Below are 25,821 nucleotides of genomic sequence, written 5' to 3' on the forward strand. Positions count from 1 at the left end.
TCCCGCCCTGCTTCCTCGTGGCAGCCTGTGATTGGTCACGGCCAAATATATAAACCAGAGCCCGCGTAAATAAAGCAGCAGTTAACTGTCGTCCACAAAAGCATCTCCTGTCTCCTGTTTCATTGGAGCTGCGCCGGTCACTTCTTGATATGGAAATATTTGAAGCTATAGTATATGAAATTATATTCAAATATTTCAAGGAAAAAGACAGACACTATGGAACTATTATTAAGTCGGGTTATTTGGTGGTGAAGCACTAGGTTGCTGAAACAGTCATGCTTTGACTTGTATTGTTATGTTGTTATGTCCTCTTTTATCTCAATCTCTCCCTTATTCATTAAAAAATTAGTTATTTTTTATGGTTTTTTTAATTAAGGGGAAAATTAAAAAAATTAGCAGGATATATTATAGTAACTTTTTGATTTCCTATTAACTTGACTTGAAGTTCTGTAATACTCCCACTGTCTTGTTTTGACTGATTAGACTCTATTCCATTCTCTGTGATAGTATCAAGTTTGAGGGTATAGGCAACTACTTTGAAGACAATAAGATTCACTAAGATGCCCATTCTGGTTTGACTATTATCTCCTTTGGAAGTCCTGTAATGTTTACAATGTTTAAGTTTTATTGGTCTTGTTCTCTACTGTTTTGCTCAACTTTATAATACCTAATGAGATAGACAATTCTTTTTAAGGAAGCAAGAGGCATTATGGTAACCATTGTTGATAACCTTGTACTCTTGTTTTTACATCATGTAGTATGTCTATCCTTGGTTTTGACTGACAGCTTTGTTTTGCCATATTTGACTTTATTCTCTTCCAAAAAAAAAAAAAAAGTAATAAGAACTAAGGAGTAATGAAACCCAAAATGTGTAAATTTTGTTATAAAAAAGAGAGGGAAAAAAAGTGCTCTAAAGAATACAACTGCAAGTGTGTTTAGGGGTGTTAAATAGCTGACCATATTAATGTTTTTGGTTGGATCATTGAACACAACTGTTTGCAGTCTGTTTTAATGTCCACTTTGTATGCTTTGATACTGTGACTTGAGCAACTATCTCTAAGATGATGTGTAATCTATTAACTGGTGATTTCTTACTGGTTTTTTTTTTTTTTTTTGTAGTTTTGTATTACTTGTACCCTTACACTGCTTTGTTTTGTTTTTTCTTTTTTTCCTTTTAAATAAAATTTTAAAAAAATAGGAGCACATATAGTACTGTGGTATGATGTTTTCAAATCTTCTGGGAAAATACCCAGAAAGGAAATAGTTGGATCGAATGGGACCTCCAATATTAGTTTCTGAAGGAATCTCCACGTTGATTTCCACAGGGGTTGTGTCAGTCTACACTCCCATCAATAGTAGAGAAGGGTTCCTTTTCTCCCCACAGCCCCTCCAGCATTTATTGTTGGCTGCTTTCTTAATGATAGCCATTCCTTCTGGAGTGAGGCAGAATCTCAGTGTTGTTTTAATTTGCATTTCTCAAATCACTGGTGATGCTGAACACTTTTTCATATATCTACTTGACATTTGTATTTCTCCATTTGAAAAGTGTGTATTCATTTCAGAGGCCTATTTTTGGATTGGGCCTTTGATTTTTGGGTCCTGATGTCTATCAATTCTTTATCTGTTCTAGATAGAAGTTCTTTGTCTGAAGGACAATTGGTTCAAAAATTTTCCCACTCTGTGGGGTTTTTTGCTATATTGGTGATACCTCTTGAGGTGCAAAAACATTTTAATAAGATGCGACCCAAGTTGTTGATTCTTTGAAGTACTTCCCATGCACTGTGGGTTTTGTTCATGAACTCTTCACCTACCTCTATGCCTTCAAAATTTCTACCTACCTAGTCTTCCAGTAGATTTAGTGTTTCTTTGTTAATATTTAGATCCTTGATCCATTTTGACTTTAGTGCATGGTGATAGGCATGGGCCTAGTGTTCATCTTCAGCATGTGGAAAGCGGGTTTCCCAGCACCATTTATTAACGAGGCCATCTTCCTTCCAGTGAACATTTGGCCCCTTGGTCAAAGATAAGGTAGCTCAGTGTCTTTGTAGTTGTGTCTGTATTTTCTGATCTGTTCCAGTGACCCTCATATCTGTTTTTTTTTTTGCCAATATCATGCTGATTTTATCACAGTAGCTTGTTAGTATAACTTCAAGTCAGGAATTGTAATACCTCCTGCTTGCCTTTGTTCCCCAGGATTGCCTTTGCTATTCTAGGTCTCTTCTGTTTCCAAATGAATTTTAGGAATGCTTCCTAAAGATTGCGAGGTAAGCTAATGGTATTTTGATCAGGATTGCATTAAATCTGTATAAAAGTTTTGTGCATCTATTGAAATGATCATGTGATTTTTGTTTTTGGCTCTATTGATATGGTGTGTTACATTATTAATCTGCATACATTGAACTATCCCTACATTTCTGGGATGAATCCCACTTGGTCATGGCATATAATCTTCTTGTTGATTTGCTGCATTGCTTGCTAGTATTATACTGAGGGTTTCTGCATCCGTGTTCAATTAGGGAGATTTGTCTATAATTCTCTTTTTTGGCTGGGTCTTTCTCTGGTTTTGGTATCAGAGTAATAGTTGCCTCCAGAAATGAGTTAGGGATTCCTTTCAATTTCATTAAGGAGTTTGAGATTATTCACATTAAATCTCTAAATTTCTTGTAGAATTCAGCTAAGAATTCATCAGGATCTGGGATTTTCTTTATTGGTAAGGTTTTAATTACGTTTTCAATCTCATAAACTGATACTGGGTTATTCAAAATTTTTGTACCTTCTTGATTTGGTTCTGATAATTCATACATTTCTAGGAATCTGTCCATTTCATGTTTTCCATTCTATGCAAGTAAAGATTTTCGAAGTACATATTATCTTCCATTTCCACAGGATCTGTAGTGATTTCACTCTTTTCATTCATCATTATGTGAATTTGAGTTGTTTCTTTCCTTTTTTTTGGTTGACTAGTGATCTATCAATTCGGTTTATTTTTTCAAAGGACCAACTTTTTAACTCAGTAATTCTCTGTATTATTTTCTTAGTCTCACTTGTGTTAATTTCTCCTGTGATCTTTATAATTTTTTTCCTTATATGAGCTAAGGGCTTGACTTGTTCTTGTTTTAGAAGCTTGAGGTGCAGCATTAGGTTGTTTATTTGTGCTCATTCTGTTTTCCTGATGTGAGAAATTTCCTCTGAGGACTACTTTCATGGTATACCACAGGCTCCAGTATGTTTTATCTGCATTTCATTTGATTGCAAATACTGTTTAACTTCTTTAATTTCATCTGTGACCCACTGGTTGTTCAGAAGGGAGTCATTTAATTTTCATGTGTTTATGGAGTTTTTGCAGTTTCTTTTGCCATTAACTTCCAATTTCATTGTACTATTGTCAGATGATATGCATGGGATAATTCCAGTTCCTCTGCATTTACTTAAGTATGTTCTATAGGCTAGTATATGGCCTATTTCAGAAAGCGTCCCGTGTGCAGCTGAGAATTCTGATGTTGTGGGGTGGACTACTCTAAACATCTACTGAGTCCACTATCTATAGTTTGAATCAGTTGTTATTTTTTTTCTGACTTTTTTGTTTAGTTGATCTATTTCTTTGTGACAATGGGGTATTAAGGTCCCTCATTACAACTGTGTTATTGCTTGATTTTTCATGTCTATTAATATTTGTCTTATATACTTGGGTGTTCCCATATTTGGTATATATAAATTTATCATTATTATTTCCTATTGAAAATTTCCCTTGTAGTGACTTTCTTTATCTCTTTTGATCATTCTTGAAGTTCACATTTGTCTGCAAACAGAACAGTGACCTTTGCTTTTTTCTGGGTTTCTGTCGCATGGAGTATTTTTTCCACCCTTTGACTTTCAGTCTATGAGTTTCTTTTTAAGTTAAATGTGTTTCTTTTTTTTTTTTTTTTTTTTTATGTTTTTTAAAATTTTATTTTGAAAGTAGTAAAATACAACAGAACAAGACAGAATAAAGCCAACTAAGATCATACAGTGAAATTGGTACAGATCTTCACAGCAGGTTATCAGGATAACAGTAATAGGTATCACAGTATAATCATTATCTTAACAATAATTGTTCTTTCAATCACGTATATCAAGACAAAATGAAATACAGAACATTATAGAACTTATCAAAACAGAATATTGAATAGAGCAGTACCATTAATCAGTGTACATAGCATATTGTTGGATCTTGTTTCTTGATTCATTCTGCCAGTCTGTTTCAATTGATTGGTGAATTGAGGCCATTTACATTGGTGGTTATAACTGATGTACACTGGTTTATCATTGTCATGTTATTTTCCTGTTTCTGGTTCTCTAATTTTCCTCTCTGTTTAACTATTTGCCCTGCCTGATGGTTTCTTTCTGTTGCTGTTCCGGGAATTGTGGTCATTTTTACCTCGGTCTAGAGTATCTTTTAGTAATCTCTAGGCTTGATTGGGTGGACGGGATTTTCTTCAGTTGTTCTTTGTCATGGAAGTATCTTATTTCTCCATTAATTTTGAAAGATAGTTTTCCAGGGTATATTAATCTGGGTTAGAAGGTATTTCCTTTAAAGGCTTGGAATATCTCAATCCTAGCTCTTAACTTCAGGGTTTATGTTGAGAAGTTGGCCATGATTCTAATTGGCTTTCCTTAATAGGCAATGTTTCTTTCTTTCTTTTCTTTTTTTTTTTAACAGCTTTTAATATTCTGTGTTTGTGTTGAATTTCTGAGATCTTGATTATTGTATATCTGCATGTAGATTTATTTTGGTTATGGCTGTTTGGAGTTCTATATGCCTTTTTTACGTCAGATTCTGTTTCCACGCTTGCAAAATTTTCTGCTATGACTTCTGCAAAGAGTTTTACGTTATTTGTGTTACCTCCTGCTTTTTCATTGACACCTATCAGCCTTATATTATTATTATTATTATTATTATTATTATTTTGCATCATCTTGGAGCTGTGGAATTGTTGTTTCACAGTCTTTTTGTTCAAGTGGTTTTGCTAGCTTTCAATGGAATCCTTAATTCCTGGAGATCTCTTTGAATATATTTCATGCCTTCTATTTTTTTCCTATGCTGTGCATTCGGGGTTCCCATCATTTTCCCATGTTCCTGTATTTTTAAAAAAATCTATGTCTTCTTTTGCTATGCTAATCAATTCCTTCATTAAGGATGTCATTTCTTTTGTTTTACTTGAGATTATTTTTTATCTTCTATAGCTTTGTGGATTTGTTTTTTTTTACTTCACTTGCTATCTTTTCAGAAATTTCTGGTGTGTGTCTTCGAATATATTCTATGTTAATGTCTCTTGTACTTGTTCCAGATGGACTGGAGTTCTGAGGTTGTATTTTTCTTTTTCATCTTGTCATTTTCACTTCTTAGTTTGTATCTCAGTCTTTTCTATCTTGCTGTTCTTGTGTTTCCTTTGTGCAGAGTGGTACTGTATGGCTGACACTCACCCAGTTGCTGGGTCCCACAGTATAAGGGAAGGGCCAGTCATCTGAATTCCTCCTTTGGGGTCAGTTGGGTGAATCCTAGGTTCTCCCTGGACTGATTAGCCTAGGAATATTGATGTGAACCAACGCTTGGCTCATGCTGTTACTACTGCTACAGACTTTTCTAGGCCATGAAACATACCTGTCCATGATATATACCCCAGCCATGGCCATACAGCGTCACTGGGGATCTTGCGGACTCACCCAGGGTCATCTGTACAGAGGGAGGGCTTGGTTGCACTGTTGTTGCTCCATTGAGGTCCTCTGGGTGGAAGGAGGGGTGGTTGGTTCTCTCATGGGCCTGCCAATGTCCTCTGGGCAGGAAGAGGGCTCACCTGGGCCCTTGCCAGTCACAGAGGTCCTCTAGGTGGTGGGAGGGATCACCTAGGCTCTTACCTGCCTACTGAGGGTGATGGGACGGGTCCCTGATTTCCTTTCTTAAAAAGGATTATGACATTATAAAATTAAGAGAAATAATGAGTATTTTGACCAGCACCAATATAAAAGATCTCTTAAGTATATGAATAATACTACAGAGTCCACCAAAGAAATGTATATAGATTTCAGCAGTTTGTTATACTAATAAATGTCTGGAAGCTAATGGCCATGATTCTGAGCACCTCTTGTAATTGTAGAGGCAAAAGGTAACTTGTGTTGACCTCATGATGTCTCAGTAAATTTAGAATAAAAAATTTATACGTTTTTCTTTTCCTGATATGTACACATATTTTGTGGACTCTATATTTTAGTGGAGAAAGACTTCCAGCTCTACAAGTAATAATTAAAAAAAAACCAGTTAAAATAGTAAGCAAATGTATTGCAAAGATGAGTGCATCAAGGGCTATTAACGAAATATTATGGTTATTTGGTTTGATTGCTGATTTCATCTGCCCTCAGCCTTAGTCACTCTCTTCCATTGCACACATTGGACTACTGATGACTCAGAATTGGTCTAAAATTATGATGCTCAATACTCCACACTTGACTCACCATGTGCTTTTTCCACTTTCCCCTCTTTGGTTTTATCCAAATACAGTACCAAAAAGAAGTCATCCTTAATCTGCCTCCTTGGGGTTAAACTTTGGCCACTGGTTGCTGCTGCAAAGTAAAAAAAAAGACGCAATGACTGATTATCATAAATTCATTATCTTCCATCTTAGTTGACCCCTACACTGTCCAGAAATTCTTATAGGTGAATGAGACATCATTCAGTACAAATTTGGCACAAACTTTACAACTCTCCTCAATAGTTACTGTGAAGTAACTATTCTATCCACAACTAATTTTCCTCCTGGGGTAAAATATGGTCCTGGGAGTAAACTCTTAAACTCACATCACAATTCTAGAAGACAATGGTCTACGCTCAGCAGCAAGAACTCCAATAGAAGAAGCATCCTTCCTTCTTCCTGTTCTAGATTTTACTTCCATTCTCAGGAACATTCTCACACACTTCATAAGACAACTGTTTTCTTCTACACACATCTGTTTTTATTGCAGGTAGACCTCTTGAATTTGTCCTTGTTTTTCCACAACCCTGTCTTCAGTCAGATCATCCTTACCACATGCCTACTGGACCCCCTACTGGTCTTCCTGCCTCAGTTCTTTACTTCTTCCAATCTATCCTCTTCATCACCTATGAGTAGTCCTGTGTAGCAATTTTTCTAAAATATAAGCTTCCACAACCTCTCTTAACCTTATAGGTTCCTTATCACCACTGGGAGAAAAGTGTGTCAAATCATGCCTTCAGAACTTAGCTTGCTGCTCCTCTCCATCTCTGTTTCTCTGTCATCTGAGTATGCTATTTGATGCTTCTGCAATCAGAATCCAAATACTATCCTGCAAACACTCCTCCTTCACAGGTCTCTGCTTGCACTAGTCTCTCTGCCTGGCACGTCTTGGTCCTGCCTTATCATTCCGGGTTATTTTTCAGGTCTTTCATAATGAGTCTTCACCTCTGTGATGGCTTCTTTATCTTACTTCACTCTATTATATCCTACTCTAGGTTAAATGCTTCCTTAGAGTCCTTCTAGTTCTTACCATGCTTTTATCCTTTACTCATGTATTTTGCTATTTATGCCTTTGCTCAAAATAACTGTACAAAAACAGTACACAGACAAAGAGGGGGAGAGTGTGAGACAGATGGAGACAGGGAGAAAGAAAACCAATCTCTAGTTCTACCCAGACTTAACCCATATTCACTTTTGGCATATATTTAGTATGTATGTCTAAATACATATACATGAATATAGTATATGCTTCTTTGATAATGGGTTTATACATATTATTTTCTGTCAATTTTTAAAAGTTAATAGTGTTATTTCTGTTTCTCCCTCTGTGTATAAAATACATAACTTTAATAGCTGTTGAGTATTACATTACATGGATATTTTATTGGAACCATTCCCTATGGTTAGCTAGTTAAAATCATTTATAATTATTATAATCAATGTTGCAATAATTATGCCTAAACATTCATGCACAGTTCTTATAAGGATATTTACTTAGAATAAGTTCTTTCAAATAGAATTTCTGGGTCAAATAAATTTTATTGAGTGTTGGTAGACATTTTGTCCAAAGCCTCATTCTACTGTTTCAGCCTCTGATAAAGGCCTAAATATGGGAATTAACCACTTTCTAGGGAAGGCACATGGCACATTCCTAACATTCAGTTGAAGGTGTTTCTTGATTGCCTAGCATCATTCACGGATGGCAGGCAGTGGGCAGTCATGGCTGAGGCAGCCTGTGGGTATTGTTAAGACTCATGTACAAGTCAAAGACCATTTCAGCACCTCTTGTAAACATGTGCTTGCTAATGCCACAGAGACCCTGCCTTCAAATCAATCATTCTTTTAGCAGTATGTTCCTAATATTTAATGCATCTGATTGAACACATTTTCTGAATGGCATATAGGTCCCCACAAAGTTTAGAGAATATCAGGATTTTACTTAAAAGCTAGTAATACAAATTTGGGACAAAATTATAGTGTCTGGGAGCCATTACCAGGCAGCAGAGCTTCCCAAGTGCTTTTGACTTGAATTCTGCAGCAGTCAAGCACTTGAGGATCCGAGTTCCAGATGAACCCCAGCCTCGTTAGCCTAAAATGTCCAAAATCACAGCTAAAAACGAGGTAGAAAGGAAGTAATAAAACAGGCTTAAAGGTTCTAAATGTAAAATTACAGTGCCGCTACTAAGAAATTATATGTACTTGAGGCCAAGACTATAACTAAGCAGCTTGTGAAATGTTTCAACTCTTACGAAGTATTAGGGTAGCTTCTGCACATGTGCCACGTATTTCATCAATGCCCATGGCTCCTGGTCCTTACCCACACTGGGCACCAAAGAGTCAGGCTTTCACCTAACTGGCTCCTGCCCCTGCTTCGCAGCTTTGGAGGTTTCATGATGCTGTGAAATGAAAAAGTGGAGAACAGCTATGGGTTGTTTTAATTGTGCAAATATAGAAATTGTAAGAAAAAAAACCCTCATCTATGTCACCAGTAGTTCAAAAACAGAGGACACTGTAATATCCTAAGATAGACTAAAGCAAAGTTTTTTTGGCTTAGGACTCCTAAGAATTTAAGACTTATATACAGGGGATGATCAAAATGTACAATGAATGTTTACATTTCAATGAAACTTTGTTATAGTAAAAAACACATTGCCATTAGTCCTCTCAAAATATTTTCCTTTGCTTCAGATACATTATCCCATCATCCTTCCCACTTTCTGAAGCAGCTCTGGAGATCTTCTTTTGTGAATGTCCTTCAGTGTATGATTAAAAAAAAAAAATTCAGTGAATGCTACTGCTGAGTGCGTTTGAAAAGAAAGAGAGACTTGTAAAAAAATTAAGGTACACCCTCATCTATTTTATTCACTGGACCAGGTATCATGAGACTTCTGGCTCTTCCCCAAAGTAAAAATAATCATGGAAAGTACAAGCTTTGATTCAATTTAGCGCAGTGAGGAAGCCATGACAGCGTCACTAAAGACACTCATGAAAGAGAACTTGCAGACATGCTTCAGAATTATGGGATAAGTGTGCTTGGAAGTGAGGGGAATTAATCACAGTGTGTCTTTTACTATGTTTATTTCCTATTGTCTTTTATTTTGCTCTATATTTTGGGTTTCTCACACAAAACAGTCATATGATGTTTGTGAGTCTCAATTATTTTACTTAACCCTATTGTCTCGAGGTATACTGAGACTTTTTAAATAATATTTTAAAACTGTAAATACTCACTGTAGTATTTTTATCATAATGCATATATCCGTATTTTTATTTTTCTCATTTTAAGATGCATGAACATCTCCTATGGGGCCGACACTGGCATTTGGGAAACACTCCTGCCTGCCAGCACAGCATGTTTTCTGCTTTTCCTAAACACTCAGCCCCAAGCACTGCTTTCTATTTTCAGCCTGTTGTTCTGGGACCCCCAGTCCCCTCCCAGGCACCAGGCCTCCCTGCTTACTCTAGCTCGGACTTCTCCTCCAGTTCTTTCTCCTGCTGGCCTCTCCTTTGGTTCATGGCGCTCTGATTCCACGGAGGACCAGCACCTTTTTATTTGTCCTCCCACGGGCTTTGTCTTCCAGTTGCTTCCGATTTCAGCCTGTTCCCAGGGAGTCTCAGCATTACTGAGTGGGAGGGAGGGAAGAGGAAAGAGCAGCCCACGCTGTCCACTCACCACACACTCGAGCCTGTTCCCATGCTGCCAGCGCCGGCTGCTCCCGCGGCTCCCTGCTCCATGTTTGAGGCTGCTTCTGCTTCTCCCCGCCTAGGGTCTTCTCACTTCTAGAAAGGCTTGGACTTCTTGTCTTTCCATTTCTATTTTAACTTTTTGAAAAAAATTAGGACATAATAGCTGATAATAGCTTTTTGCTCAAAAATATAGAAAATTTAACAACAGGTACTACCATCATTTCGCTTATAAGTATTATCAGTTTGTTGAAAATACAACAAAAATGTAAAGTACACACTTTTCAAAATGTAGATCCATCACAACATACACCTTGTTTTTGCAGTTCAGGCTAGTTTTCCTTGTTACCAATCTTTAAAAATTTTCTCACAGTCTTATATGCCATTCCATACTACTTTTTTATTACTTGAAAATTTTGCCTGATTCTCCAAATGTTCATGTCCCCCTCTGGAATATTTTCTTAACATAAATGTAGAATGATGGAATTAGATAGCTCAAAGGATGTAACAATATTGACTTTTGGCCCACACTGCCAACTGCCAACTGATTTTTGAAAGGTTATCATAACTTATGGCTAACTGTATCCCTACACACAGTTTTCACCATATTCTTCCTACAGCTGAGTGCTATCATTTTACACAATTAGCTGACATAATAAATAAACGTTACTTCGCTGTTGCATTTTTCTGATTAGTAGGATGGTTAACTAGTTTGCCACATACTTGTTTATAGTTCTGTAAATTATCAATTTATTTTTTAACGTATTTTCTCCTTTCTTTTCTAACAGTGTGCATCTTCATGTATCTTAATCACGTATCTTATTTTTAAATGCATTTGGATGCATTCTTTAAAAACAAAGATATTAATGTCCTATTTGCCAAAGATGTTGTTTTGTTTGCTCCTTTAACTTTTTTGACTTGCAGAAGTTTTGAAATTTAACCCTGTTAATTCTGCTAGCTTTTTATAAATCTGTAAGCTCAGAAAGTTGCTAAGCAAAAGTGAGTAAAAAGGAAAGAGGGTAAAACAAAGTCGCCTCACAGTCTGAGGTCAGGGAGGAGTTCTCATCAGGCTTCGCCCCCAGCGTGGCTTGCTGAAATGGGTCCTCAGCGAGACGGCGCTCCTGATCTCTTCACTAGTGAGCCAGGACTGACAGAGGCCCCACGAGAGAGGTCAGGCTCTGGCCAGGCAGCTCAGTGCCGAGAACAGCAGCTCTTCCTCTGCTTAAGAACAAAGATTGGGGGAGCGGCTGTGTCAAGGCCTGCGCCAAGGGAGTGCCACGTACAGAGACCGCGGGAGGGAGAACTGGTTTGCAGGACAGCTTTTGCCAATTTCTTTCTCAATGCTCACCATACATTAACTACTCTCTCCCCTTTGAGGGAAACAACCCGGCAGAGGTGACAATCCCGCAGTCAGTCACACCAAGACCTGTGGTTACCTACCCCACAATAAAGGAATTCACAGTAATGACACAAGAACTTGTCGGCCCATGAAAACCACGGAACATTCTGAATCTATGCAACCCATTTGAAACACAGCAGAGCTCCTTTTAGAACTCTCTAACAGTTGTTTCTATTGGCTGGCTAGTGCTACTCCTAACAGCAGGGTTAGCAGAAGCAAGCCCACTAAACCCATCAAAAGGGCATAACGCAATTAAAACTGGCTGGTCTCACAGCCGATCACTTTGTTCCAGCAGTTTTCACATAGACCAGGAGACACGTCTGCTTCCCCTCCTACCTGCACACACGTTCCTCTAGGTAGACACTGGCTGCAAGCTTTGTATATGCTTTAGAGAAGGCCAGATCCAGATGTGTTCGGATACACAGAAGGGGAATAAGTATGTTACTTTGTACACACATCACTTTCCTCCTTCCGCTCATCTTTCTGTAAAAGATAAGTTAGTTAGCTTACAAAGAAGCAGCCAGCTGGAGAAAGGGCCTGAGGTAGATTTGGGTAATCAACTCAATATAAAAATTAAAGGAAGAATAGGCAGTGAAACTAGGACTTTGACCAGGAAACGGGTTCTTGGTCTATGTGCAACGCCAGGCTTCCCTATGCTCAGGGCTGAGCTGCAGGCCCCTCTACACTTTAAGACTGTGTTTCTAGAAACTTAAAAATGCTTATTCTGGGGCTGGGGATTTAGCTCAGCCACATAAGCACCTCTCCTTGCAAGCAGGTGGTCATGAGTTCGAGCCCCAGTACCGGAAAAAAGAAAGAAAGAAAAAAAATTGCTTATTTTAAAATCAGTGTCTTTTAAACTCTGGAAACTGAGTAACTGGTCTAGAGAGCCAGAGTTTCGGTTGGTCACTTTTCACCCACGGAGCCACTTGTGATAGGGGGCCAGTAAACAACTGAGCCAATTCCTGGGCACTACTTACCCATGAGGAGTTCTCGACCCCGATTACATGGCATTTCACTTTCTGGAACCCCTTCTGGCTACAGCCTTTTTTATTTCTGTGTTTCCAACAAACACTTCCCTTTTAACCTCCTTTCTGTCCGCGATTTCATTCTTGGACTTGGAGAAACAATGGGTTCCACATGTATGACGGTAACTGCTCCACTTCCAGTATAACCGTTACTATTAGTTTGGGGCAGGATTAATGTTTTACACTTCTATGACCATGTAATTGTAGCTCACATAGTATAATACTGTAGTTATTTACTTTCTCAAATAACATGGTTTCATTCTCTCTGGAATGAATCTTTTCTTTCATTTATAGAGTTTTCTCGGTGTCTTTCTTACCCATTTTTCAACAATCTTACAGAACTGCAAGTTTCTCTGAAGTAAGTTCAAACACGTGAGCCACTCCATCAGCTTTACCTTCTTGGGACTCAGTGAGCAGACTTGTACTTACCAGGGTTGTGGGTCTCATTCATATGTGCGCATCCTTCTCAGGCTGTGAATGACAGAGAGAAACTCTGCATCAGAGGTGGTCTATGTGTTCAGGATGCTGTGGACTGCCTGAAATTCTACATAAACAGAGACAAATTCTACATTTGTCTTCTGAACAAATTCTTCTGTAGGATGAGGCGTTTTCAGGAGGTGCTAGCCTATGTCTTAATGCTTATTACATTTTATCTTACCTTTTTATTCTTTGCCAGGGTTATCAATTTCTTTCACAGGTTTCATAAAACATTAAGTTGATTTATTAATATCTTCGCAAAGTTTACGTAAGGTAGCAATATTTTCTTCCACATACTAAGCAAAATTAAAGAAAACATTGCATTGGTTTCTAATCTTAAAAAGAATTGTTCACTGGGCCGGGGATTTAGCTCAGTGGTCAAAGTGCCTGCCCGGCAAGCACGAGGTCATTATGTTCGATCCCTGGTAAAAAAAAAGAATTGTCACACAAATTCTAATGCTTTTGGGAAATGATTCGCCACTGTTCACGTACAGATCAGAATACAGAAAACAGGATTCCAAAATACGACCATAAGACATCAGGATAAATCACATGGCAAAAGGGCTCTGTGGTAAAGTTTTACTTTTTGAGCTGATTATCTCAAGGATGAGCAGACACTGGAGATGCTCTGAGAACAGAAAAGAACTTACTGTTTTGTAAGAGAAACTTACTCCTTTAAAGTGAATCTCCATTTGTAAGGGTCCTCTCTCTGTGCCGGAAAGAAAAAAGCAAATCAGAAACTTTCCACAGTGGAAAAGGCAGGGACTCCAATCGACATAACAAAGTTAGCTCTTGTGTACTTTTTCTGGGTCAGGCCCCACACCTGCCTTTCTTGTACCTCTTTTTCTTTGTAAGCCACTTCTCTGAGTTACTCACTCTATCTTGGAATCTCCACCACGCACATGGCACATCCATGTTAGCAGACTTCTGTTTTTCTCTACTTAATCTGACTTACTCATTATCCATTTACCCTTGCAATTTTGGTCAAATCTATTTTAAGGAAACAATGCAAAACATGGAAATAGCTCTATGCAATGAGGTCTCAGTGGTTCTATTTGTAGTACTAAAAGTCAGATATAAAATCATGTCCATTCATGGGCGAATGGCTATATAAATTATGGAATATGTTTTGCTTTTTATGTGGATGTAATAAAATGAAAACAAACACTAAACATTCAACAAAAAACAAGGGTAGTGTTTCTAGGTTCATTATGACTGCTGTGATGCAAAATGTGTATGCTGAGAACTGAAACTGAAACCTAGGAATGGGTCACCTTACTCTGGGCAAGTCTGTCTCCCTGTGGCTGTCTGCCTCACTCCGAGGCGCTTTGCTCCCTAAATAATCAGCCAATAAAATCAGCCTTGCCTGAGACCAATGAGCAAAAGGTCAAAGCACAATATCAGTTGCAGACCTCCTAGTCAGTAATCTTTCTTTAGGTTTACAGAAATCAGGAGGGTTTGGAACACCTGGTGACCTGTGGACAACATTGAAAATCACATCAAGAGCATTTATTATTACAAGAACTAAAGATTACTCTAAACAATACATCATAATCTTAATACTAATGGATATTCAAAAGACCCACCTTAAACAAAACCCCAAGATTTCAATAAAATAGGATTTTATCCTTCTGAGACATTAATAAATCTCTGTCAAATGGGGCTCGGTACAGCAGAGAGCAATATGCTCAGCTCTGTATATTCTAGTAATATTTGGGAAATCAATCAATGATGTAGAAAAACTACACAATGTATGTATTCAGAAAAAAGGCAAAAAGAATAGTAAAAATATTTTGTTACAGGCTGGTATTCTATGCATTTTTCAAAAATTTTGATATGGCTTTCTCATGAGAGCAAGATATACTTTAATCACTAAGAGTTCATGCTGTACAAGCCACTTTTCAGTGTGTAATGGACAAATAAAGCCAAATTTGGGTAATTTAGGCTTCTTTATCTTTTGTAGAATAATCACTAACAATCCAGAGAGACGCTCACATAGGAAACTGAGCTATATGTTTGTAGACTTAGAGTACTGGTCTGAATGGTAATAAAAATGCTCTAAAATCTCTTTATGCTGAGAAACAATCTGGCCATCGCAATGACTTTTAAATGGGCTCTAACAGGACAGGAGTTTTAGACAGTGGCTTCCTTAGCATTTAGTTACACAGATGTTGCAAACCTAACAGCACAGACACAATCCCACAAAATTAAAAGCCACGCTTATATTAATAGAAATCTTGTAGTCGGGGTTTGTCATCATTGTCAAATGTATTTCTTATCATTTTGTGAAACTCGGGGAGAAAAGCTGGCATACAGATGAGCCTGTCACAGCTGGCAAAGGCAGCATTTGACCATTCCCTCTCCGCCTAGGAGTTATCAGGTTTGTGTCTGGTTTTCTAATACAAACAAACGTAGATGGTTTGACTTGTTAAAATGGCTCTCGTTAGGCCAATTAATGTTCAGCCACCCAAGTAAATGTCACCTTTCGCACAGGACAGTAACTCAAACTTTTACCTTTTTAACACTGTTCTCTGTGGCATAAATGAGCTGGAGGAAGAGAAAAGTGCAACAATCCAGATAAAGCAGCACAACAACAAAATAGGATTTATCAACAAAGAAGCGGAACAATTTCACTATGATCGGACCAAGAGATTTATGCAGCTGCTAGTCTAGGTAAACAACAGAAATAAAGACAGGGATATTAAGATTAATCTGGTAACTTTATTTAATATTTACCATTCAGCAGCAACCAACATGAACATCTAACAAAATCTCCTGAAATGTTCTGCTATGTAGCTGCTTTAGAAATACACACATGATAAATTCAACTGTTCATTGCCAATTTTTTAAAAAATGGCTTCAAGAGCAAATAACACTGATTTATCTGTGCCAAAGCACTAATCAAGAAATCTATTAAATTACACAGGAAAAAGAAATCAAAGAAGTTTTGTTATTTTTGTCTCTTATTTAAATGGGAGGTTTTACTTCTTTAAAGCAACAGAAACATGGAGCTTCATACATACATACATATATATATATATATATTTTAGGATGTGATTACAAACACAAAGTGTTATAATCAAAAGCAAAAGCTAGTTGAATAAATTTCCAACTGCAAAACTTGCAAGATACAAAGCTAAAATTCTTATGTTCTTTTCCTCAATTATGAATACTTTCACTAAACATAAATATTTTAACATATATTAATTTTTCTGACATTCAAAATTGTAAAGTCAATATGGCAGAATTATTGTTAAAAGCACATATGTACAAATATTCTTTTTCCATACATAAAGTATTTGGCATAATTATAACAATCATACTGCATCCACAACTGTTTTTTTCTTTTTTTTACACATAATGGTATATCTTATTAAAATTAACCAGTTATGTACAAAAATACTTGAACATTTATTATAGAAAAACCTCTATAACCAGCCTCAACAGCATTATGCCTGCTGAATGGTTTCATTAAGAGAATATAAAAAAGTGGTCACTGCCTTCCAGGTAAGCTATCAACAAAAACAAACACGGTTAAACTAAAATGAGCTTCCCAACAAAAGAGGGAAAAATATTTAAGAGTTCATATCTATTGTCAATTCAGTGTTATAAACAGTCAGTAAAAGATAAAACAAAGATACAAAATACATTACTACATACAAGGTGCTTTTTTCCCACACTCCTACAACTGGGGCATCCGTGTGCCTACCTAGATCTAAGATGCTAAGCTGCAGTATCACGCTAGAACCATCTACAGTCACCCTCCTCCTCCAAAATGACCACAGGATCAGCTGGGAAGACAAGCTCCACTAGCAAGCAAGGAGAATTCTTTAATCGTGCAGGATCAAAAGTTACCGTCCTTGTCTTCTGGATGTCCTTCTGCCACTTAATCATGCTAACATAGTGTCGCTAAGATTTTCTTTTCTTCATTTATGCTATTGATTGAATACTGTCCTGTATTGATTCTTGAATTCTCATTAACGGGGCACAATGATTTGTGCCTATTTAACACTTGAACATCTGGCTCTTCTTCAGTGAACACGTTTTACATAAGAAACTACCAAGTAAGGAAGCACAAAATTCAAGTAAACAATTCCTCTGGGGTCTCTTACTTTATCTAGCTGATTGGAACTCAGAAAGCAAATTGCACCTTAAAAAGAAATACAGTAGATAGCATGGCGTCAGGGTACTAAAGCATTTAGCAACCAATTTAGAAAGCAGAGTTTTAAGAATGTAGACAGTTGTCAAATGTCAAAAGCAACCTTAAAAAAGCATCCTGTTTCAAGAACAAAATTTCCAGTCTCAATCCTTGCAACCCCTTAAGTATGCTGTCTAAATGGGCGGCTTTCACCTTTAATTCTGAGGATGAATTCTGCAGTGATCATCTGCTCCGGTAAGAGTAGGAACCCTTGCTTTCTTTACAGAAGTCTTCGAAAGTAAGGACCACTGTGTTAGGATGTGCATCGACAAACAAGCTTTCTTGGAGTATCAAGTATTCAGTAGAAAGTATACAACATTATCACACAGTGCATTGTTTGACAATATTGTATTGGGTTTAGGATTAAACTACGTAAAAAAAGTGAACATAAAAAGATACAAAAGGAGTCTTTATCACTATTTACCACCGTCAACCGAGAAACGTTTTAATGAGATTCGGCCGTGCTTCCTGCAACATCTGGCGTTTTAGATCAGTTAACGTTTAATATTGTGCAACATCATATTAATAAGCAAGTTTTAATTCCATTCGCTGAAAGAAAGCTCTGAGTACGTTACTAAAGTGCCTACGCTACGTGTCTTCGCATCACACTTGGCATCACGTTCCGTACACGGCCACGAGGCAGCAGCGCGGCCGGAGCCGGGGCGGGCCTCAGAGCTGCGAGACCTTGCGGGGCAGCGGCCGCGGCCGCGGGCCGGGCTCGGTCCTGCGCGTCCCGTTCTCCAGGTGGCCGGCGCGGGCGGCCAGCGGCTTGGGCGGCAGCGCGGGCGGCTCGGCGGCCGCGGGGATGGACAGGCTGTGCGGCAGCGGCACGGGCCGCCGCAGGGTCCGCTCGAACACGCTGTAGGGCGGCGGCGTCTTGCTCTCCTTGCGCGCCGGCTCCTCGGGCGCGCTGTAGCCGGGCGCTGGCGCGGGCGTGGCCGGCTCGTTCCCCTGATTCTCGAAGCCTGAGGTTTCCGACATGCTGCACCGGCTGAGGGACGAGATGCCGCTGCTGTAGCTGCCCGACAGGACCGGGGAGTTGGAGGTCAGGCCGGGGGAGTGGTACTCCACGGGCGAGGGCGTGAAGGACTGCACCGAGCTCTGCTCCCGGCGGCGGCGGGCAGGGCAGGCAGCGGGAGGAGAAGGCAGACAAGGCAGAGTCAGGGCCTGCGGGCTTCGTCCCCTGCGCCCTCCCCGCCCACCCCAGCCCCGCAGTCCCTCGGCAGGCACCAGTACTGGGGACAGAGCCCTAAAGCGAGGGACCAGCACGACCCTAACCCAGGCCGGCTGCGCCTGGCCTGCTGCTCCCGGGTGAGCACGGGGCAGAGGCGCTCACTGCAGCCCCAGGCAGGGGCCTGGGGGAACCGAGCGTGGTAATCGCCGTCACTGGCACCCGTGGTCGGGGGCGGCAGCTCTCTGCAGTCTGAGCCACCCAGTGTGGGGTTTTGTAAGGCAGTCAAAGCTGACTACCACGGTCACCTATGCAGTCATGCACAGCACTGAGAATGCATCCGGCACCCTCAGCACCAGCCTTCTTCCATGGGTCACTCCCTGCTCCGCGCGCCTTCCTTAATTTTCAGATTAAAAAAAAGATGCAAGGGGCTGGGCATTTAGCTCAGCGGCATAAGCGCCTGCCTTGCAAGCAGGCAGTCGTGAGTTCGATACCCGGTACCGATAAAAAAGAAAAAGCCAAAAAAAAAAAAAAAGGTGCAAGTGTAGAGGTGCATCAAGAGCCCCAGGCCTCGTCTTGGGGAGGACCTGGGAGGAGAGCTGGAGGGACACTTAGCGCGTTTCTAGCCCACGGGCGGAGCTCAGGACTAGGACTGCCACTGGGACTGGAGCAGGTGGCCAGAGGCCGGGGAGATCACCTCCCACCAGAGGACAACCCTGGCGCTTGGACTCTAGAGCTGAGGCTGCACACTGGTGACCCCAGGGCTGCAGCCCCAGATGAGCGCTTTTTCATCGGTTGTGCTTTAAAACAAAACTAAAATTGATTCAGTGGCTAATTTTTTAAAATTGGAAAACTTCATTATAAAACTCCAGATTTCTGGCATTTCATAAAGAACTTGCAGTTTTCCAGTAACGGCACGAGTTCTCTGAATAGAGATAATGTTTTCACAGCAAGAAAGATCTGTCCACTTTAGCTGAGACCCACATGTCTCAGTTTGTCACCATTGTAGCCTCCTGCACTCACTCATATACCTGTCACGGTGTGGCGCCACCAGCTGCTCCCCCAACTGGCTGGACTAAGGACAAGTCCTAAGAGATAGTGGGGAAGAGGCTCCCAGTGGGAAATGCTAAATGCTAAAATATTAGCGCACTACATTTTACAAAAAAGAAACCAGAGTAACTTTGCTAATCTTGGAGCTTTCTAAACTTATGTGACCACAGACCAAGTCTTCACTCAGCATTTACTGTCCTAAAAAGCTAACATTCATGCCCAGCATCATAGTGCATGCCTGTAGTCCCAGCACTCAGGAGGCTGAGGCAGGAGGATCAGTGTGAATTTGAGGCCATCCTGGGCTATATAACTGAATTGTTCAAGGCCAGCCTGCACTACATATTGAGACCCTGTGTCACAACAAAACAAAAAGTTCTGTGGAACACACTTTGAGAAATGCTAACTCACATAGGCTAACTTCACTTTGGTCTTTCATTTGAAAAAACAACACTGACAGACACAAATCCTTTCATTTAACAGGAATGTAGAATTAAACATGGCTAATTAGGAGATTCATACTCAGTGCAATCTTTGTCAAAAATCAGACTTCACATTCAGAATAAAGCAGGTAAGTTCAGTCTTCTCTAAAGGGTGAACTTTTATCTTTCAGTTGTTCAAAAAAAGGATCAATTCTGGCAGCAGACTGCATCCTCATCATGGCAAAGGCAGCAGTGTGCCCTTTAATATAACCCATGAGTGACAACACAAATGTTCAGGCTTGTTTCTCCTCCTTCAAATGGCTACAAGACTGTCGATGGCCAGCAAAAATAATACACGCAGGTCTGCAGAGAGTACACATCTGCTTGCTAACGAGAGTTCCCTGAACATTTTCAGCCCTTGGGTTCTTTTATTTTTAAGAATTAATCCTTTAGACCAGTTATTATCTTACTGCTACTCTACAAAATCAAACTGAAAAGCACAGGTGATCGTTCTGTGACAACAGGCAGCAAGCAGCTCTCTGCACGGGAGTGAATGCAGAGATGCGGAAAAGCCATCTTGCTCTCCTTCCCTCGCATGGGGATGGCAGCAGTGGCTTCCAGAGCAAACGCTGTCGCGTATACTCGATGATAACAGCTGCAATGCAGAACGACAACAAAACTAGCAAATAAGTTGCACTTACTAGCAAATTTCTACATTAGATATGTGGGTTATGCAAATGAAATCACATTTCTTTGCGATTTCCTTTTTTTTGGTTTTGCTTCCCAGATTCTTAATTTCTACCGGCAACTACCCTAAACAGCACAGATGTATCAGACCGCAACCTGCCCCTGTGTATTTGCGGAGGCTAATTTGTCTTTTTCACATTTGCTAGAACTATCTCATCATCAAGGACATGCAGCATGTAAATCCTGAGTCACTCAGGGATAAGCAGTCCTTCTTTCAACACTTACTTCAGCCTCTTATTTGCTTCTGATACTGCAGCTCAAAACGCCAATCTCTCAGAGCTTCTGACAAGCCCGACAGCCAGTCTGATTCAATTTGGATGGAGACTAAATATTATTCTTTATCTTCAGGAGAGATTTGTGTGTTTAGAGATGCTAAACAGCCTCTATCTGCCTGCCAACCAAATATCTGACCTTTAAAGCTTTCCAGTTTTGTTCCCCAGAAATTTTTAAATCCATTATCATCTTGCTTTTCATGATCAAGTACATATTTCTAATATAAATTATATCCTTGGTATAAAATATTGGAAGAACATTGAATTTGGCCTTGTCAAAATGGATAAGACTAGATAAAGGCCAGAAGAAAAAAAAAAAGCAAAAATAAAAACCTTGCAGAAGAATGTTTAGTGAATCTTGATTACTGATTTTTTTCAGTCTAAGTGTATGTGTGCTTGAGATGTACTTTAAACCAAAAGACTAGACTGAAAAAGTCCTAGGAATGACATTATAGAAGCTTTTCTTTCTTGATTCAGTATATAAACCGATTCTAAGTTTTAGGGTCTCGCTGCTACAGTTTGGAGAATGAGACTAAAAATCCAAAGAATGGCTGCCTCCCCAGGGAAGGATCCTCAAGGCAAAAATCCAGAGTTTTCTTCCTGCCATCTTCTCCTCTCTCTTTTGTGTCATCTACACAACAGAAAGTACCTCTCAGTGTACCTGGGCTGGGTCTAAGACAAAAAAGGAGCCTGGATCAGGCTCTGGTTTCAGCCTCACAAGAGCCTGTACCTTCAGTGGAGACCGCCCAGCAGGTGAGGGGGAGACAGTCGTCGTGTGTCTCGCTGGTGAAGCTGTGGACGAAGAGAGAACATTTTGGTTAAGAGTCACTGTGCTGGCCATCTGTAAATGCAATGCAGAGAGATGATGCGGTGGGTACAGACCTCCTATGTCAGGCAGTGGGGTAGGGCTGGGGAGTAGGACAGGGAGAGGCTAAACCATGTCCTTCTGAAGATTCCCCAGGAAGGATCGGATTACCAGGACAGGGGCCAGCTGATGGAAAGCTACTGGTTTCACACATGATGCTCTGACCAAAGTGACAGAGCCCTAAACTGGCCCAGTGTCCTTTCTTTTTCCTCAAGGCCTAATGTTTTTCTGCTGCTTGATTTCTTGTATTACAAGGTGCTTTTAGGCGAGAGGGGCCAGGGAGGACTATGAGAGACAGCTGCTGGCTTTGGCCAGGGCAGCACTGGAAAAACAGACAGGCAGCTCAGAACAGGCCCATGGGAACAGATTTAATCAGCCTCCCTTTTCACCCTCACCCCCTACTCTCAAAACAGGCAGGAAGCTAGAAAGCCTTGGCCACGTCATATGAGAGATGAGTGGTTCTTCCATTTCTCCCCCTAAAGGCCTATCCTCGGCCTTGCCTTTGACACCTGCTGGTGTACTGTGTATGTCATCATCATGGCAAGGAAAAGTGATCTCCTTGCTTCTCTCACTAGACAGTCAAGCCTTCCCCCTGGGACCAGCACTGGTGAAGGATCAAATCCCGTTCTCTAACATGTAGCTGTGTAGAGTCAAAGCCACCCAGGACACAGTCACCAGACAATGGTAAAGCCACACTTCCCAAATCCACACAGCGAGGCTTCAGGAAATGCAGCATCTGTCGCTCTGTGATTAGCTGCCACTCACCGCACTGTCACAGTGAGGTTTATAACTCATGGGAAAACTACAGAAAGGCTGGAAGGCAGAAAGACAGACGGTTACAGAGCTCCACAACAGTGACCACAGAGGATGGCATAGGACAGACTACGAGAGCGATCAGTGCAGAAGGGACGCCAGGCCTGCCAGGTTAACTGCATCCTACGGGAGCAGGGAGGGAGGGAGGGTCGGTCCATCATCATGCTTCGGGGCCGTGAGGTCTCTACTCGACATGCTAGGGCCACTGTCAGACGTGTCACCTTCTGACACCAGCACAAGTGCTCCTGCCCTACCAACTGGGAGCGCAGATTATGGGGGAAACCCTGTATGTATGGAGAAGCCAGTCCTGATTGGGAGCTGTATTTCTGCCATCATGGTGGTGGAGAACCAGTTTCCTGTTCCCCTTGAGGCAGGCAGTTCTTACAGCGTCTCAGACTCACACACATGTTCACAGAGAAAGTTCTCTGGAATAGTATTTTCCTACAGCCCTAAAATAGTTCTGTCAGTATCCTTGTTTTCCTAGCTTAGGAACAGGACTACTATCAATATTATTACTGCTTAACAATAATTATCTATACTGTTTCTTTAAAACTGCCTTTTTAGTTCTCAACTTAAGAGATACAAACAGATTTAAATTGGAGGTGGTTGAATATATGTAAGTCATGAATGAAATATAATAATTTGGCAGGTGAATCTTAATCTCCTGCAGTCACACTGAGACAGTAATGCAGATGATCCACAAGCTTAGCTATTTCTTGTTCTGTTTAAAGACCTCATAGACCTGTCTAAACTTCTGGCAACTCCACTTTTAAGTTTGGTGAGTTTAGAACAAACTGGGTAGCCTGTAGTTTATTTTTAAAAAGGTAAAATCAGCTTTCTTTTCTCAGTGAAACACAAAACAGGAGATGTTAAGAGGACAGCAAACGAAATGTGAATGATCAGGCCTGAAAAACCCATGAAGGAAACAGTGTCATATTTTCTCTTGTTTTTAGGCCAGCTGTGGTTTGTAAAGCTTCAGGCTTCTTTAGACACAGGTGAGCGCTGACAGGACTCTCCCTGTCACAAGAGCGGGCAGGGTCAAGGCACACTGCCTCACACCAGGCCATCAAGCCAACGGCTTGTAACCGTAGTGCTATAAAGTCACAAAGACAGTTTCATTTTCTTTTCTTTTGGGGGCTGAGGCCCAGACTGAGGGCCTCAGGTATGCTGAGTACGTGCTTTCCCACCGAGCTACACCCTCGGAGGAATCTGCTTCTCAGAAGCTAGTGAGCAGAAGAATCACCTGTAGACTTTGGCAAAAATGTTTCAGAAATGCTGAAGTTCTGATTCACTAGGTCTGAGGTTACGCTGCAGCTCTGTCATGACCCGAGGGGATGCAGTGCCTGCCATCAGCCCTCTGAGAGACACCACCCTCGGATGTGGACCTCTCAAAGCAGCAGATAACTGCCCATCACAGTCACTGTTAGTTAACTTCTGTTTAGCAGCAATTCAAGCCTTGGCTGCAGTCTTAAACAGGGCTGAGGAAAGCAGCTGAGTTAGCGGAGCCTGGAAAGAATCAGGTGGCGCAAGCAGAGACAGGAAATGCGAGTGACCCAGCTGGGAGAGGCCAAGATGGGGCCCGGAGGACAGCGCCATACAGTGTCTGCCTGAGAGTTTACTGGGAACAGACTATTGTGTGAATCCATGGGACACAAGGCTGGGGAACGGGAGAACATTGTAAACAAATTATAAAGCTACCAGAGTTTTTACCTCAGAAATCAAATGCCTACCTTTGTCTGAGGAATTCAGGACAAGCTGGAGCGGTCAATAAAAGTTATTTTTATAAAAGTGATTGTTCAAATGCTTCAAATACCCACCAGTCTGTGTGGGTCTTGGAGGGACAGGGGGAGAGATAAGTTTCCCACTATCCGACATGTTCTTGGCTTCCTTCCCACTGTCCAGGCTCCAGCTGCTAGGGGTGGGGTTCATAGCTGGAAGGGAATAACACAGCTAAAAACACATGGTCCAGCTTCGCCCTTCGAATGCTTGAGCTCTTAGGAGAAAGAATTATCCAGAATGAAAAGATCAACTGGATTAAAAAACAAGAACCACCCAACAGGAAATCTGCTCAACACTAAACCTCTATTAAACTGGCTATGTACAGAGTTGATATTTAACTGGGTTACAGTATATCTTTTCATTTCCCTCAAGCTGTCAAATGCACTACAAAACTCCACACCAGAGTGTAGAAACTTGCTGGTAATCACAAATGTGTTTAGATAATAGGGAACAGATGGAAGATAGTCACTGGGCTACTTTGAAATTTGTTTTTTACTGGAAATTTCTGCACTGTGGTACCTAAAAAGGGAGAAGGCAATGACATGCCATTATTTCAACTGTCTGGCAGAACTACCAGGAAAGAATGGCCCGCCACACCATCTCGATGGTAACTCCTTGAAGAAAGGACTCTTGCTCCTGAAACTGATGGATCCCATTGATGCATGTCCTAAGAAAATAATGTAGAATACTGAGTGTCCTTCTTATTTAGAATCCATCTGTTCTGTGCTTCATTAAGATGCAGCCCCTCTAGGAGTCAGGGCAGCACACGCAAGGCCAGGGACAGTCACTGCCATGATGAAGTGATAACATCCAGCCCGAGAGTTCAGGAGCTCGTGGTCTGGACAGACACTGCCATCTCATGGACAAGTGGAGGAGTCCCACATTTTACTACTGGATTGAATGGGGCGGAATTACTCTTGAAACACTTTGGCTATCCTTTTTTAATTCACCTTGTGGTTTTTCTTGGTAGAAGGGGTGAGAGAAATAGCATATTCCTGTGATCTACTGGCAGAGATCAATGCTTATAACATGAAGGCTAAATCAGTGCTTGAAAATAATTTTGGCTACAGTCTCACTAATTTCCATCTCCCTTTGGAAAGTTTTAATGTTAATGTATCAGTGTAGCCAAATGACAGTACAGTCTAGTTCCTAATGAAGGCAATTAAAGTGCACTTTACTGGGACATTTCATTAGGCACTCTTGATTCACTGGCCTGTGGGACCGCTCCTAATTTTGAGGCTTGACCCTGAGAGAGGTGAATGGGTGACTTGCTGTGAGCCCCCACCCCTCACAGTTAAGGAAATGACATTTAATCTGCTCTTCATCTTCGGCTGTGTTGCAAAGACTGATGCTAATTGGTTACTTATTGCTGTATGTGTATTCAGTTCTCATTCATGTGTGTGTGTGACCTCAAGG

At 40.7% G+C, this 25,821-nt stretch overlaps 1 protein-coding gene across 7 annotated transcripts in view; it reads right to left on the reverse strand.

Moving 5' to 3' along the window:
- Window positions 1-15,792: 15,792 nt before the first annotated feature.
- The window catches only part of Dock4 (dedicator of cytokinesis 4), a 418,252-nt gene continuing 408,223 nt past the window's right edge, over window positions 15,793-25,821 (reverse strand). For 5 of the 7 annotated variants that reach the window (XM_063238782.1, XM_013152428.3, XM_013152427.3 and 2 more), the window contains 3 exons: window positions 24,444-24,557; window positions 21,679-21,740; window positions 15,793-18,390 (listed from right to left, as the gene is read on the reverse strand). In XM_063238782.1, coding sequence (XP_063094852.1) covers window positions 17,959-18,390; window positions 21,679-21,740; window positions 24,444-24,557 — 608 coding nt within the window. In that variant the 3' untranslated portion in view covers window positions 15,793-17,958. The remainder of the gene's footprint in view (window positions 18,391-21,678; window positions 21,741-24,443; window positions 24,558-25,821) is intronic. The other 2 variants (XM_063238800.1, XM_063238797.1) reach the window with 1 other exon arrangement.

Source organism: Cavia porcellus, unplaced genomic scaffold, assembly GCF_034190915.1.
Source record: "Cavia porcellus strain 051 isolate PalLab524CR breed Dunkin Hartley unplaced genomic scaffold, mCavPor4.1 scaffold_2, whole genome shotgun sequence".
Classification (NCBI taxonomy): Eukaryota; Metazoa; Chordata; class Mammalia; order Rodentia; family Caviidae; genus Cavia; species Cavia porcellus.